General features: G+C 42.0%; 1 protein-coding gene across 8 annotated transcripts in view; it reads right to left on the bottom strand.

Annotated features, from left to right (window-relative positions):
• LOC129869564 (CMP-N-acetylneuraminate-beta-1,4-galactoside alpha-2,3-sialyltransferase-like) overlaps positions 1–17,026 on the bottom strand; it is a 121,217-nt gene that overhangs the window by 48,691 nt on the left and 55,500 nt on the right. For 6 of the 8 annotated variants that reach the window (XM_055944073.1, XM_055944075.1, XM_055944078.1 and 3 more), the window contains 2 exons: positions 5,182–5,328; positions 124–270 (listed from right to left, as the gene is read on the bottom strand). In XM_055944073.1, coding sequence (XP_055800048.1) covers positions 124–270; positions 5,182–5,328 — 294 coding nt within the window. Of the gene's footprint in view, positions 1–123; positions 271–3,637; positions 4,784–5,181; positions 5,329–17,026 lie in introns of those variants that run through there. The other 2 variants (XM_055944076.1, XM_055944077.1) reach the window with 2 other exon arrangements.

Consider the following 17,026-nt stretch of genomic DNA (forward strand, 5'->3'; position numbering starts at 1 on the left):
ACAATTTACATTACATTTTTCGTTCCATGATGTGTGTAAGTGTGTGTGTGAGTGTGTGTCAAGGCCCCAATGTGAACCTTAAGAGTGGTAAATGGCTGGCGTCAGTCGTCACGTCAGTGGTACCTCTTTGATGGCCGCCATCCTGATCTTCTCATAGTAGTGTAGGGGGGCGTGAGGGGTGCTCATGTCATAGCCAAATCCAGCCACGGCTACCTCATCACAGTTATGGAGGGCCATTGTTATGGCAACCGTCCCCAGTGTCGGAATATTCTGGAAAACACAGAAGAGAAGACAAATGTTCCCTGAAACAGGACAGAATAGCAGTAATACTATTGGAGGAATAGAACATGGGGTAACTAAAGGGAAATGTAAAAAGGTTACCAAAACAGAACACATGGAATGGAACTTTGAAAGACCTAGTCATGGCACATTTAGATTAAGGAAACAATGGCAATTTATTTTGTTAACAGAGCTGGTGAGAGAAAGGAAAACGTCCTCTCTCTCTTCCCCGGTCACTCTCTCCCTCTCCCTCTCTCTCCCGCTCTCTGTGCTGCTTGAACTTCTGCTGCTTGAGATAGCTGGACATCCCGGTAGGAACGAAGTGAACTTATCAGCTGTCTGGGTGTTTGAGGGAGTTGCTGCAGGTTTATCTGTGGTGCTGAAGGTCTCCACTCTCCCTCTGACAGACACACTGTGGCAGACCCTGTGTCAGGCTGAAGGCAGCAGGTCAACAGCCCTGTGGCCAGGCAGGCTAATACCAGAAGGCTTATCAGTGTAGCTCTGTGAATGACAGACATGGCTAATCCTGCTAGCATAGCAGCAGGCGTACTGCATGGTGGCTGATTAAAAGCAACCACCTCCAGCCTCTACAGTACATCTCCAGCCTAGGTCCATGCTCCCTCCATGGCCCTCTATAGGTGTGGATGTTACAACAAGGAAGGGTGTCTTCTCTAGCAGCTATTGAAAAGTTACTGGTTGATAAAAAGGTCCAACTACCTCTAGCCTCTACAGTACATCTCCAGCTCAGGTCGATGCTTCTCAGGTCCTTGCTCTCTCCACGGAGGGAAGGGCATCTTCGCAGGTAAACAGGACTGTGTTGTGTACACACTGTTCTGCTGTTCACTAGTATTCACGTCTTGATTATTAAAGCCTCAATTCACACTTCCATGACAACATTCCGTCAGGAGGGGGTATCACAAACTGCACAATTCTGAGCTTGATTTTGATGCCCCCTTGCAGCATAGCTCTTAAAGATTTAAGGACATCAATGAACACAATTTGTGTACATTATCTTTGAATTCCTGAGATTGGAGGCATGGCATTGGCTCATATTAGTTCCAGTAGTGCTGACATCCAAACGGGACTCTAACAGTAAACAGTGTTAGTTTGTGTTCTGACTCATTGCTGCTGAGACATCTGGAGCACCCAGAGCAGAGCAGAGCCAACTAAGGCACCTGGAGGGGCTGTTGTATGTCTGTAGTGTGTTAGGGTACACTGAAAACAGGACCGAATGGTTCTGGTTCTGAAATGGTTCTGAAATGGTTCTTCCTCAGCTCTTGGAGAACTCTTGCCCGATAAAGAACCTGTCAGTTCAGTGTGGTGTTCTTGACGTGGCATCTACGGTTCTTCAGAATTCTAAAAGGTTCTTGAACGTATGGAAGCCTGCAGATGGGTCCCTTTCATAGCACACAGCAAACTGGTCAGTGTTACTTGTGCTGATTTTTCAGTGTAACATTTCTAGTGTTGATTCAAGAGTTAAATTAACACTCAGTGGTGTAAAATAACCCCAATGTTGGTGTTAAGTTATCAGAGTTGAACCCAAACCACGCACATCATTATCATATTTCCCAATATGCTCTAATACAGGTTGATTTTCTGAATTGTTTGTTTCAATATCTATGTTTTTGCAGGTACTGTGATCAATTAATTAATCTTATGCTACTCAAATATGTGACCCGTTTCAAGAAGGTAGGCAGGCGTATGTCGCCTGTCACTATCTCACAGGGGAGGAATTTGAACGTTTTATTTTTTTATCAAAATGTGTTTTTTGGCAGAAATGCCTTCTGGAACATGTGTGCCTTAATAACAAACTTGTATGCCATCTGTAAATACGAATAACATTGTTAAATTACAAGCCTAGTTGGTTAAGCCACAGAAAAATACAGGAACCTTCCCGCTAGACATGATTGGCTGAGATAATGGATGTGCTGGACATGCCGAGAGATGATTTCGGATTGGGTTTGCCATGTAGCATGCGTCTATAACATGAGCTGCTCAGTATGTGTGGATAATCCTTTCTACCTTTGTTAAAAAAAATTGAACAAGTTTTGCTACTCCGCTCAACATTGCTGCCCTGAAGTTAATAGCGCTATCGACCAAGATCGTGGGAAAAAGCTATGATGGACTACTTTCTGGAGGACGATCGTGCCATGCTGACTCTCTCTGAAAATGAATCAGACAATGAGGAAATCCCTGATTTAGGTAAAAACATTTTCATTGAACCAGAAATTGTAGTCTTCTGATGACGGTGGGGAAGAAACGGTGTCGTTGTCATGGAAGACGTTGACAGAGTTTTGAAATCAGTGGAATGCCCGGTGGAAGCAGAGAGGTGATTGCCAAATACGGAGAGAGTCCAAAAGAGAACACAGGAGGCTGTTGTATAAAACACCTGTCTCCGGATGACATCTTCAAACTAAGGGCAACCAAGGTATCCATGACAAAGAGGGAGAAGCATTCATCCATGTATACGAGTAAGAGTCTAGCTACATTTTCAGATATTATACCTTTCTAATTTGGTCAGAAAGTAATTTTCATTGCAAGTTAAAGCGTACTGTTAGCTAGCTAGCTAACATTAGCTGGCTGGCTCGCAAGCTAAGGTTACATGTACGATCTGTGTAGTAATATTATTCGTATCTCAGAAAGCCATTTGCATTGCTAGTTATAGCTTTATATTAGCTAGGTAACATTGAACCTAGTTGGTTAGCTTTAGCTACCTGCAGATTTATGCAAGGTATTATTGCTGCGTTCAAAACAATTAGGAACTCTGAAAAATACGAGGTCAAATCGTGACATCAGTGATTTTCAGGTCAGAAAGTCAGAGTTCTAGAAAGAGGCCCGAGTGGAATTCCCGAGTTGGATAACTGTTCAAATCAATTTTTCCCAGCCAGAGCTAGTTTTTTTCAGAGTTCCCAGTTGTATTGAATGGGGCATTAGAGTTGGGATTAGGGTTTATTGTTTAGCTACCTAGCTAGCTAGCTACATGTCTAAACAAAAGACTCCACTATGCAAGTAACCATTTCCCTGTACTGTTAACACATTCTGCTTCCTGTGCATGTAAAAAATACACTTTGATTTAATTGCAAATAGTGTGTGTTTACCAGAGACGGTAATGTGAAGAACAACATGACGTGCACCAAAGTCAGATTAGGATATAGGCCAAGGTCAAGATAAAGTGTATTTTTACTACAACTTTCACCACTTTTAGTCTTGAAATCTTTGGTTGTTTACTACACTGTGATTCCTTAAAGAGATGGGTGGGGCTAAGGCTTAAGTGGGTGTGAACGATGCTGAACGGGTGTTGACAAAGAAGAGCTCTCCAGTACGTGTACCAAAACATTCACGGCCATTTTCACAAAAGTGGGGTTACAAGTTTATCAACTTTCAAAGCAGAATTACTTTCCCATTGTTCCTCAACTGCAGTCTCTACTTTTATCCAATGTAAAAAACACAATTTCAAATGTTGCTACATACAAAGGAATCCAAGTGGTGGGTCACATATAAATAACATAATAACATCGAAACTATTCCAATCTGTTACTTGGACTGGTAACACTTTATATTTAGGTCCCTTAAAATAAACAATTTCTAAACAGTTTGTAAAGAGTTTACTTACCATTTATTAATCATTATTCCTACATTTGTAAATGTCAATAAGCAATCTGTAAATACACATTTATAAACACTATTTTCAACTATTTATAAGATCATTTATAAGGTGTTTGATCATAGTATGTTCACAATTTGTAAATGATTAATAATGTACTTATAAACCTGTTGTAAAGGAGTTATTGTAAACTCATAATATTATATATTTAAAAAATGTAATGGTTGATTAATGGTTTGATACAACATTTATATACATATAAATGTATTTATATACAGTATGTCATGAATGGTATATTTAAGCAATAAGGCACGAGGGGCTGTGGTACATGGCCAATATACCACGGCTAATGGCTGTTCTTACACACAACGCAACGTGGAGTGCCTGGATACAGCCCATGGCCATATATCGGCCATATACCACAAACTCCTGAGGTGCCTTATTGCTATTATAAACTGGTTACAAACATAATTAGAACAGTAAAAATAAATGTTTTGTCATACACGTGCTATATGGTCTCAGATACCACGGCTTTCAGCTAATCAACATTCAGGGCTTGAACAACCCAGTTTATAATTGTTTATTGTTAATGATTGCATTTATAAATGTGAGCACTTACTAATATCTCAGTTGATGATTCATGTAGATCCTTATAAACCATTTACTAATTATTGATAAACAGTTTTACAGCCCCTAATCTAAAGTTGCTGCCGGAAGTGTTGTAGAATTTAATGGGATGCTTTAGCATTAGCTAGCCTAGCATGCTGACGAAAAGAGGCAGTTTAATGAAAAACGAGCAGTATTTCAATCTTCTCAATTTCGCGGTTTCGATAATGGGATAATTAGGAGTACAGCGACACCTTCCATCCCTGAATTTAGGTATGTTTTCAAGCCATAGCCCTGTGAAAACATAATAATATATTTATTGTTTAACATAGGCCCCTTTTGACTTGAAGGCAGACTGAACATCATGTGACAAATTAAGCAAACTAAGCCCAGTAACATAATTAAACTCAAAATATACTATTCTGTTCTTTTGAAATACATTTTCTTAATATCATGAAATATCAAATATGTAACTGAAATCGTTCAAGCAAGAAGTTCTTATACTTCCTTGTATTATGTACTTCTTCTTTACCATTGCATGTTTTAGGATGCAGATATGGATAGCAGCCATTTTACGGGCTCCTGATCTGTTTTGTGTGTTTTTTTTATGATGATCGTAATTTTTTTGAACATAATATTTCCGCCATAATTTTCTATGACAGAAAACAGCAGTGAGTTTCCCATTCTCTCACCCCTCTCCCCATCTGTCCGTTGTTGTGAGGCAGGCCGATGAACCTGAAGGCAGCCTCCTGGATGAAGTAAGGGTTGAGGATCCTCATCTCACTGGGCTCCCTGGGGACATGACGGGCCACAGACTTCCAGAACCCTTCTGTGCTACGCTATGAGAGACAGAGAGATAAATAGAGGGGGGTAGGGGGAGGGAGAGAGAGAGACAGAGAGAGAGAGAGAGACAGAGGGAGAGAGAGAGAGAGAAATATAAAGGTTAGTGTAATTGTAGCATGAAAAAATGGCCCCTAGCCGTAATAATAAATTAAGAAATCAGTAAAACATTTACTACTTTCAATAACAATATGATCTCTCCCTGTTGGTGGTCTCCTAAAGCACAACTCTTCTTGCTCTCAGACTCAACTGTTGCATATCAAATACCAGGGAGCTCAGAGCACCTAAACATCTCTTCTCATCAGACCTGTGTTGAAATACTATTTGAAATCCTTTAAAATACTTTGAGCAATTGCTCTAGCCTATCTGGTGCCAGATGGGTGGGGTTTTCAGTTTGAGGATGATTCTATTCGTCCATTAAGCCAGGCAAGCTCAATCAAGCACAGATAAAGTATTTTAAATGATGTATAATAGTATTTGAATCCAGGTGTGCTTCTTTTGTTCTTCTGCCTCACAGTGGTGTAGTGTTGCCTGGAGAAGTGGGTATACTCACAGAAAAAAAACTCCAAATGGCACACCCGGCCAAGGAAAAGCGCACTGTGTGAAAAATTCAATGACAAACAGTGACATGCACTCTGAATGACTTTAACATGATAAATCCCATATTGATCTTTCACAGTCAGGCCAACCCAAGCTGTACTGTGAAAGTAGGCTAATAGTAGGCCTACTATTGAAACAGTTCAACTGAGTCAGGAATTCACAGCATTAGATTTCCCACAATTTTTTCAGGTTTTCGTTCTCAAAGTCACACTTTTTTTAACAGAAAAACAACAAAATTGTATGTTCTAAGTCCATAACAATGCTTAAACCACAAGTGTGCAGGCATCTAGCATTATTGTTTGATTAGCCGTGTTTCTGTGGCACATGAGACAGAGTTTGCAACATAAATGGCCACTGGATTAATGCAAATATTCATATCATTCTGACAGTGTCACGTTCTGACAATAGAAAGCCTATATTTTCTATGGTAGAGTAGGTCAGGGCGTGACTTTGGGTTTTAGTCTAGTTTATTATTTCTATGTGGGGTTCTAGGTTTATATTCTATGTTGGGGTTTGTGTATGATTCCCAATTAGATGCAGCTGGTAATCGTTGTCTCTAATTGGGGATCATACTTAAGTTGCATTTTTCCACCTGTGGGTTATGGGATATTGTTTGAATGTATGTGTTTGGAGTTAGTGCACTTTGCACCTCTGTAGTCACGGTTTGTTCGTTTATTGTTTTGTTAAGTTTCACTATTAATAAAGCATGTGGAACTCTACATTCGCTGCGCCTTGGTCCATCTCTACACACGACCGTGACAGACAGGTACGTAGGCATAGGCTACTTTGTAGCTAGTTACCATTGAAAAGAGAAGGTTTCTGGGAATGCCTTTCCATCTACCCGAAGACAGTTAGGTCTATCATTAGCATCACTATATTTTTCCTGTTCCTTAATTGTTTGAAACCTGGAAATTTTACTTCATATTATGAGGCATGTCTTACTTTGCTTCAAAGTAGCCTATAGTCAAAATCCCACCATAGAAACATGGAGGAAATTATTTTGTTTTAAGACTCATATGCGTTCTGCTCTATTGGTTTTATTTCAACTTTCTTTCATTGTCTAACAACCAAAGACATTATCCTAATCATATTAGCAACCCATGATAGTTGTTGCATCTTTAAATGCCCCTCTTTCTAACGTGTATTTCCATCTCTGTGCATGAAACCGTTTGCATGTGCGGTGCGCATTTTAGAACAGTGAAGAAATAATAGTTCAACATTTTAAGCTAAACATTCCGATCTGTTCCATCAGCCCTATTAATTGATACAGCGTATACCTACACTACTTTGATACGTATCAGTGGGGATTAAGAAGTGAGTATACGCAATGGCCACTGAGAAATAATTGGGTATACGGCATATACCTACATATACCCTCCACTACACTACTGCTGCCTCATTAGTTGTTCATTCCTCTCTTCAGCTGAGAAACTGACAAAGTGAGAGCTGACGCTTAGCAGTTGGTCAGTGGATTTTAACACAAGTCACCTGTACAAACAGACCAGAGCGATGCCTTTGATATTTCCAAATAAAGAGTGACTATAAAATATGGCCAAGTGGCTTTGAGGCGGATTTGGCTGTGTGCCCAGGACAAGCCCAGACACATCCCACCTCTCTGTCAGACAGGTTCTGAATAAAGGGCCTTTCTGGTTCTGACAGGGCAACAACATCACAGCAAAGGACACATAAAGCCAGGCCCAGGGACACAGTCCCCGCTGTAGTAAAACTAAAAACATGTCATCTCAGGTTTCACCTGGTCCTTCTGAGAGGGAATAGTGATGCTGTAATAAATAAAGAATATGACACCTATACATAATTATTGTGAATTGGCTTTATTTGAGTTATTATACAGTATATTGTGAAAGGTTCCTATTCATATTCAACTTGCTGCAATCAACAGTGTACAAACAGCAAATATTTTGTTATGTGGAGCCTGTCACGTCAGTCACAGACAGTGTTCCAGGTCCTGGTCCACTAGCAAGATCTCAAGCTGGGTCTGGGGCAGGGAGGAGATTCAGATTCAGAGTGTTTAATAATCACATGTAGAGGGTCGCAGGTGTGATTGCAGAGTACACTTAAAATCTTGGGCTTTGAGCTTCAACATGCAGGACTAAGTGAAATAAAATAATGAAAATGGTAATAAAAAACAACAATAGAAATAGCACTATATACATCCTAACAGATGTGTCAGTGATGAATAATAAAATGTGCATTAGGGTGGAGGCAGAGCAAAGACTGTTGAAGGGGTGGGGAGAGTGACCATAGTGGGAGCTGCATGACCATTGAGATGGTGTGGGGACCAAGGGAAATAAGAAATACAAATGAGTTAGGGGGGGGGGGGGGGGTCCATAGGGGGAGTAGCAGGGGGGAGGGTGGAGCAGGGAGCTGACTGGTGGTGGCTATTCAGCAGCCTAATGGTCTGAGGGTAGAAACTATTTCAGTTTTTGCCATGATGCTCCTGTACTGCCCGCATCTGTGTGATTGAAGTGGGGAGAACAGGGCATGGCTTGGGTGGCTGGGGTCCCTGATGATCTTCTTGGCCTTCCTGCAAAACCTGGTGTTGTAGATGTCCTGGTGGGCAGACAGTGTGCAGCCAATGGTGTGTTCGGCTGCACGTATCACCCTCTGAAAAGCCTTGCTGTCCGCGGCGGTGGAGTTGCTGTACCAGGCTGTGAGGCAGCCCGACAGTATGCTCTCGATGTTGCTCCTGTAGAACACTGTGGGCCCTGGTGGACAGGACACATTTCTTCAGCATCCTGAGATTGAAGAGTAGCTGCCGTGCCTTCTTCACTACAGTGTCTGTGTGGTTAGACTATTTCAGCTACTCTGAGATGTGTAAGCCGAGGAATTTGAAGTTATTGACCGTCTCTATGGCGTCCCTGTTGATGAGGATGGGGGCTTGTCCAGCCTGGTTCCTCCTGAAGTTCACAATAAGCTCCTTTGTTTTGCTAACGTTAAGGGAGAGGTTGTTTACCTGGCACCACACCATCAGAGTGCCTACCTTCTCCCTGTAGACTGTCTCGTCATGGTTGTAACTCAGGCCTACTAATGTCGAGTCGTCAGCAAACTTGATGATGGAGTTGGAATTGTGTGAGGCCACCTAGTTCCAGCTCCTAGCCTAGCCTACTGGGGTGGGAGGACGTACAGGAAATCAGGGCTTTTTTTCTGTGAGGTCACTCTCCTGCACCAAGCAGATACTGTATACTTCATAGAGGAGTTGCAGAGAATCCCAGACCAGTTCAGGGAGCCCTGTGACTTTTACGGGCCACGTGTGGTTCCTTTTACGGGCTAGGGGTTTATAAAAGACAAGTAAAGAACACCTCACAGCATAGGCCGTTTATCATCTGTTTTTTATTTTGTCCAAAAGAGAGATTTGTTGCCCTTCCATGTAGGCCTAGGTACCGCACGCTAAGATAACTAACTTGGCAATCTAACCCAACACAGAAGTAACGTCATCTCCATGAAGCCACAGCTACAGAAGCATTGTTTTGGTTTTTCCTTCAAAGGGAGAATGTTCTGGAGTAGATAAAAGCCAGCTGAACGTCTGTTTATCCAATAGGAATAATATTTTCTTTGATTCCTTTTGACAAAACCCATCCCATTCCATGAGTCATGTCAAGCCTCCAACCACAAATAAATACCATGGCTAATTGGCCTCTGCTGGCACGAACCTAACCCTTACTTTATTTTTCCCATTTCTGTGGTAGAGATTCTAGAATTAAGAAGAGAAGTGTCAGAACTCCAATACTTTTGACGAGAGCCCTGGTCAAAAGTAGTGCCCTAAGTAGGGAATGCGGTGCCATTTGGGACGCAGCATCCGTCTGTGGTTTCCCTGGTAATAAAGAAGTGATAAAGTGTGAGGAAATTACCGATATCAGAACCAGATGGAAACCAAACGAAGCACAAAAGGACCATCTCACTCTCTGACATGTGGCTAGTAATTCCCCTACCCCTAAGAGTCTAAGTCTTTGGGGGGGGGTCCAAAAAAGCCTATTCATTTTTTCATTCATTTTTTACCGGTCTGTACTGAGTTACCTTCAGACGAGTCTCATGAGCAAAACGGAGAACACGTTTGTGTTTGTAAGCGTCTCGGGGTGGGGTCATAGTTCCTAGCCCAAATTGTTTGTACCCTACAAACGTTTTCATGAGAAGACCACACAAGCTTGCAGAACAGGACTACCGAGTGCTGAAGCGCATAAAAATAGTCTGTCCTCAGTTGCAACACTCACTACCAAACTGCCTCTGGAAGCAACGTCAGCACAAACTGTTCGTAGGGAGCTTCATGAAATGGGTTTCCATGGCCGAGCACCAGCACACAAACCTAAGATCACCATGCGCAATGCCAAGCGTCGGCTGGAGTGGTGTAAACCTCGCTGCCATTGGACTCTGGAGCAGTGGAAACGTGTTCTCTAGAGTGATGAATCACGCTTCACCACCTGGCAGTCTGACGGACCAATCTGGGTTTGGCGGATGCCAGGAGAACACTACCTGCCCCAATGCATGGTGCCAAGTCTAAAGTTTGGTGGAGGAGGAATAATGGTCTGGGCTGTTTTTCATGGTTCGGGCTAGGCCCCTTAGTTCCAGTGAAAGGAAATCTTAACGCTACAGCATACAATGACATTCTAGACGATTCTGTGCTTCCAATTTTGTGGGAAAAGTTTGGGGAAGGCCCTTTCCTGTTTCAGCATGACAATGCCCCCGTGCACAAAGCAAGGTCAATACAGAAATGGTTTGTCAAGATCGGTGTTGAAGAACTTGACTGGCCTGCACAGAGCCCTGACCTCAACCCCATCTAACACCTTTGGGATGAATTGGAACGCCGACTGAGAGCCAGGCCTAATCGCCCAACATCAGTGCCCGACCTGACTAATGCTCTTGTGGCTGAATGGAAGCAAGTCCCCACAGCAATGTTCCAACATCTAGTGGAAAGCCTTCCCAGAAGAGTGGAGGCTGTTGTAGCAGCAAAGGGGGAACCAACTTCATATGATTTTGGAATGAGATGTTTGACGAGCAGGTTTCTACATACTTTTGGTCATGTACTTTAAATTAGATTTTAAAAAACATGAGTTAGGAGTGGGTGATTTGAATGCAAAATAAGACAATGGAAAATATGACTAAATGGATAAAAATGAAGACATAAATGTATTTGATCATTGCACACAAAGTCCAACCGAAACTTGACTTTCTCTTGTAACCCAACCCCTCTGAATAATAGAGGTGCAAGGGGCTGTAATATGCGGTTAACTGCCTTGCTCAAGGCTGGAACGACAGATTTTTCACCTCGTCGGTTCAAGATTTTGAACTGGCAATCTTTCTACAGGCCCAACGCTCTAACCGCTAGGCCACCTGCCGCCCACCAAGGTTCAAACAGCCCCAGTGAAAGCATTACTCTGGAAGAGGTCACGTGTGCTCTTGGGGAGGATGGCTGTGTAGTTGAGGAGCTCCATCGAACACAACAGTAAATTGGTTTTGGCAATGATATTTACCCATTTTGGGGCATAGTTATACTCATACAAGTCAAAGGCAAATTTTGTTACAGCCAAAAAGAACAAATGTCTAACCGGGATAGCCGCAAATCACAGCTAGCAAAGGATTCCCTGCAGACACAACCGTCCAAGCTTAGCAAGAAAATGCATGCTGCCTACGGGCCAGTGTGTGGAATAAAGGTGGTGGAGTAAAGGTGGTCCAGAGTTTCTCTCCCTCTGGTTGCACATTTAACATGCTGATAGAAATTTGGTAGGCCAGCTACGCCAGACACTGCAACTTGCGAGCCCACCCTGACCTTTCTTACCTCCGAAATCAGAGAAATTAGTTTGTCCACCCAAAATATTGAACAAGACATGTCAGAAATCAAGACCACGATGAAGGAAATAGAAGGGAAAATCGATACACTGACCACCCGCGTTAGCGAAGCAGAGGACCGTGTCGCAACATTGGAGTTTGGCGCCATCACAATGAAAGGTTGGGTAGAATCCAGAAGGAATTGCAAAGATTACAAGACCTGGTTGATAATTTGGATAACAGAACATGGCAGATAACAAAGACATGATACAGTTCTTACGGAGGGAAATCCTGAATATGTTGGAATGCCAATTTGAGAGGCCACTTGAGATTCAGAGGGCACATAGAGTCCCCACAGGCCCGCCCAGAAGAGAGCTGAAAGAGGGACGCCGTTCGCTGCCCATCATTGCTACGTTATCAGTTGAAGGATGAAATTCTCAGAGCAGCGAGAGAGAAGAGACAGGTGACATGGCAGGGATCTACAATTATGTTCTTCCCAGACTATTCTACATTTACGTCATTTAGCAGACGCTCTTATCCAGAGCGACTTACAAATTGGAAAGTTCATACATATTCATCCTGGTCCCCACGTGGGGAATGAACCCACAACCCTGGCGTTGCAAGCGCCATGCTCTACCAACTGAGCCACACGGGAGTTGACGACTGGAGGATGGCTTTCAAACAGGTAAAAACTGATCTAAAATCGAGGGGGATCGAGTTCATTCTGCGTGGGAAATTTGTTTAAATTTAAGGGCCTCAGATTAAAATTATTTTTCCTTTTTCACATTTCCTCTGATTGGCTCTATTTGAACACGAAGTGTCAATTCAATACATTACTATAGTTTGCCAGTAAGCGGCGACAAAGCACTATAGCCTTGTCTGTGACAGAGCATTGAATTTTTGTAAATAAAATGCTAACTATGTCCCAAAAGGGTATTACAGTTTGGGTGACTGTCAAGTTCATCAATCCCATCTATGTGTTTCTCCCCAGCGCCTTATGTTTGGCTGGGAGTCTACTTAGTTCTACACACGTACGTTTTTATGTCTTTTCTTAGGTTTGTTTTTCTTTATTGCCATGGAGATCTACACCACTGTAATACTTCTATACTGTATAGGTTATTATACATTCGCTTATTATGACTTCTTTATAACTCAATGACCAACATAGCTGAATTAAAATTAGCTAACTGGAATCTTAAAGGCTTAACCATATAATCAAGAAAAAGAAAAACGTTAGCATATCTCAAGTCTTCTAAGTTGGACATAGCTTTTGTCCAGGAGACACATCTGAATAAAAAGGAATCAGAAAAACTCAAATGCTCTTCGGTGGGAAAGGCTTTCTCTAGCTCGGGTACAGGCCAAAGCAGGGGAGTATCTATTCTCATACATAAAGCCATTAACTTTACTGAAACTAGCTGCTAACTGATTCAGATGGTCGTTCAGTTGTTCTCTGGAATATATATGCACCTAATGCAAACAGGCCCAATATGGTTCTCAAACTCTCTTAGAACTGGGTGACATCCCAATATTATTGGTGGGTGATTTTAACCAGATTCTAGACAAGGATCTTGACAGGTCTCAGCCTAGAAATAGTCTGGAGAGTAAATCAGCAGCTGCAATAAGACTACCAGCTAGGGATTTAGGCTTAAAAGATATTTTGTGATCAATACACCCAGATGGGAGGGACTATTTTTTTCTCCCACCCACAATGTTTACACTAGGATTGATTACTTCCTAATCTCACAGTTGCTAGTGGATATCTCTCTCAGTTCGACTATAGGTAATATAGTCATTTAGGACCATGCTCCTGTGTTCATATGCCTTTCCCAGTTTTCACATAGTGTGTGTGTATTTTGGTAAGCAGTCATGTCTGTTTTAGTGGCCATTTGTGCTGATAATAATTTCTTAAACTTTTTCCATTGTTTTTGTTTATTTGACTGTTTTTCTGTTTGTTTCTGTCCTATTTAAATTTACTTTAATAGTATATCTTTGTATGATGCCTTGGTTGGTGGGTGAGTGGATTGGTGGGTGGATTGGCGGGAGGGTGGATTAGAGGGTGGATTGGAAGCTGGGGTGGGTGGATTGGAGGGTGGGAGGGAGGGTGGATTGGAGGGAAGGGTGGGAGGGAAGGAGGGAAGGATGGATGTGAGATTTAGGGGTTGAGGTTGTACTGTTTTTGTTCTCATATTTGAAAATCTATAAATAAAGTAAAAAATAAATAAATAAAAGTGAAATGTATCTGAAGTCAGTTGTTAATGTAGTGTAGCAACCCATACTATCTATTTATTTTAATTTAAAAAATTAGCTTGTTTTTGGTGTCTATCATTATTTGGTTTTATATTATGTTTATAATACTCTGTATTTTTCATGTCATGTCCTTTTTGTTGTTAATAAAAAAAATGAAGAAAGCATTACCCTGACGAGAGGTACCGAGAGGAGAGGGATAGGTCAGGGGCATTAAAAACAAAGATGAAAAACAAGAAAAGCAAAAAGACCCTGCTGTATCAATATAACTCTATCCATTAGGGTAATTAGCTAAGGCTCAAGGAGCATTCCTGACGGGCTGTGCAGGACCAGTTACTGGGATACCTGGCCTGGGACTGAGATGTGCTACCACACAACACAGTAGTCAGGTATGTTGGTCTTGCTGCAGTTAAAAACAACACAGCGCTGGTATGTCACTTTAAATCACAAAATCCATGTTTGAAAACCTTTCCATTCCAGCCATTATAAAGAGCCCATCCTCCCTCCACCAGCTGCCACTGGTGTAAAATGTTAGCGTAGCATCATCACTCTGCTCCAGCTCTAGCTCTAAGCTTCTAACTGAAAGGCCAGCTGGTAATCCTGTGTAACGGGAACCATTTTGTTGTCTAACTTAGAAGGCAACCCAACACCTCCTCTCCTCTCAACCCATACTCACTCAGAGAGACACGACCAGTGGGATGGGAAACCCAGCAGACCTATCTGGGTTCAAACAGGGTTCATTTTCTTTTAAATACTTTCTAAGCACTTGATTAAACTTGCTCTGGCTTAAATGGAATACTCCCAAAAGTGCAAACCCTCCCATACCATCTGGCATTCCAGGCCAGGCAAAATCAAACACTCCAAAGTATATAAAAGAAAACCAGTTCTATTTGAACCCAGGTCTGTAACCCATCTGTACAGAGGAGGCAAGGGAGGATCAAATAGCTAGACACCTCATATGCATACAGTCACAGCAGTATTCAGTGAAACTGTACCAACCACACTGCTGTGATAAATTCCCCCTTGGTTCAAAAGAATACTTTGCATATTAGCACAGGTTGCGTCCCAAATGACACCCTATTCCCTATATAGGGCTCCTGTCAAAAGTAGTGCACAATAAAGGAAATAGGGTGTCATGTGGGATGCGCACATTGTATTAAATGAGGCGCCCTTTGACCCTGGAGAACACTGAGGCTAGAGTTGTACCCTTCTATGAGTAGGCCATGAGAGTAATTGGTGCTCTTCATAGTACAATGCAACCACTCAGTCACTGCCTCTGTCTACACTACTGTTATCTATGGACAATCAGGCTACTGCCAGCCAACACTCTCCCTCATTCAGAACCACTGACAATTGTGTGTGTGTGTCTACTAGTCTGGTAATTGCAGCCTAGTAGTAGTGTGAGTCGCAACTTGAGCTCCCTCCTAAAAGCTTATGAATGAGGATGGTCTCATAATTAATTTCTAAGGATTCACTGAATCTTTAATACACCATTGTTTGTCTATTTTGACTGTGTAGTGGTAGAAGCCCTAGTATCAAGCGTTACACATTTACTCCATATCCTCAGATTACTAAATCACACATTATACCAAAGACAGTACAGCATGGAGATAGGATGAAACTGTAGAAATTGACTAACGGTCGTCTCACGCCAAACTGCACATGTGCAGGCCGTCAAATTAAAGCCACTCCTGCAATATAAAGTTGTTTTGACGAAAATGAAAACGTGTCAGTTTGTCACTTTCGTGAGGTTGGAGTAATAACATGTTCAACTCCTTAAGACATTGACTTGCATCTAGGTTGTGCACTTAGATTTAGAGAAAATTAACTAACTAAAGAAGAATTTTTCACTTCTTTCATTTGCTTCTCAAACTCTGGCCTGGTCTGCTTGGTCTGTTTCTGGCGATGTTGCGCCTCAGGGTTTATAAACTCTGTGATTATACTGGGTACATGACATACAGTGTTAAACTATTGTATACAGTAGTATCCAGGGCTATGTTACTTTGTCCTAATAAGATTAATTGAAAGACTTTACTACAGCTCCATACATGACAAGCAAATCTATTGTTATTATATTATGTTACCTCATACAAGTACTTGGGAGTATGGCTAGACGGTACAATGTCCTTCTCTCAGCACATATCAAAGCTGCAGGCTAAAGTTTTATCTAGACTTGGTTTCCTCTATCGTAATCTCTCCTCTTTCACCCCAACTGCCAAACTAACCATGATTCAGATGACCATCCTACCCACGCTAGATTAGGGAGATGTAATTTATAGATCGGCAGGTAAGGGTGCTCTCGAGTGGCTAGATTTGCCACCAATGCTCATTATAGGACACATCACTGCTCTATACTCCTCTGTAAACTGGTCATCTCTGTAAACCCGTCGCAAGACAGACTGGTTGATGCTTATTTATAAAACCCTCTTAGGCCTCACTCCCCCCTATCTGAGATACCTACAGCAGCCCTCATCCTACATATACAACACCCATTCTGCCAGTCACATTCTGTTAAAGGTCCCCAAAGCACACACATCCCTGGGTCGCTCCTCTTTCAGTTCACTGCAGCTAGCGACTGGAACGAACTGCAAAAAACACTCAAACTGGACAGTTTTATCTCCACCTCTTCATTCAAAGACTTAATCTTGGACACTCGTACTGACAGTTGTGGCTGCTTCACGTGATGTATTGTTGGCTCTACCTTTTTGCCCTTTGTGTTGTCTGTGCTTAACAATGTCTGTACCATGTTTGTGCTACTACCATGTTGTGCTGCTGCCATGTTGTGTCGCTACTGTGTTGTTATGTTGTGTTGCTACCATACTGTGTTGTCATGTTTTGCTGCAATGCTGTGTTGTCCTAGATCTCTCTTTATGTAGTGTTGTGGTGTCTCTCTTGTCGTGATGTGTGTTTTGTCCTACATTTTTAATCCCAGCCTCCGTCCCCGCAGGAGGCCTTTTGCCTCTTGGTAGGCTGTCATTGTAAATAAGAATTTGTTCTTATGTGACTTATCTATTTAAATAAAGGTGAAATCAATATTAATAAAAAAGAAAGGCTTTATGTGCGCATACATAA

Source organism: Salvelinus fontinalis, chromosome 14 (assembly GCF_029448725.1).
Source record: "Salvelinus fontinalis isolate EN_2023a chromosome 14, ASM2944872v1, whole genome shotgun sequence".
Classification (NCBI taxonomy): Eukaryota; Metazoa; Chordata; class Actinopteri; order Salmoniformes; family Salmonidae; genus Salvelinus; species Salvelinus fontinalis.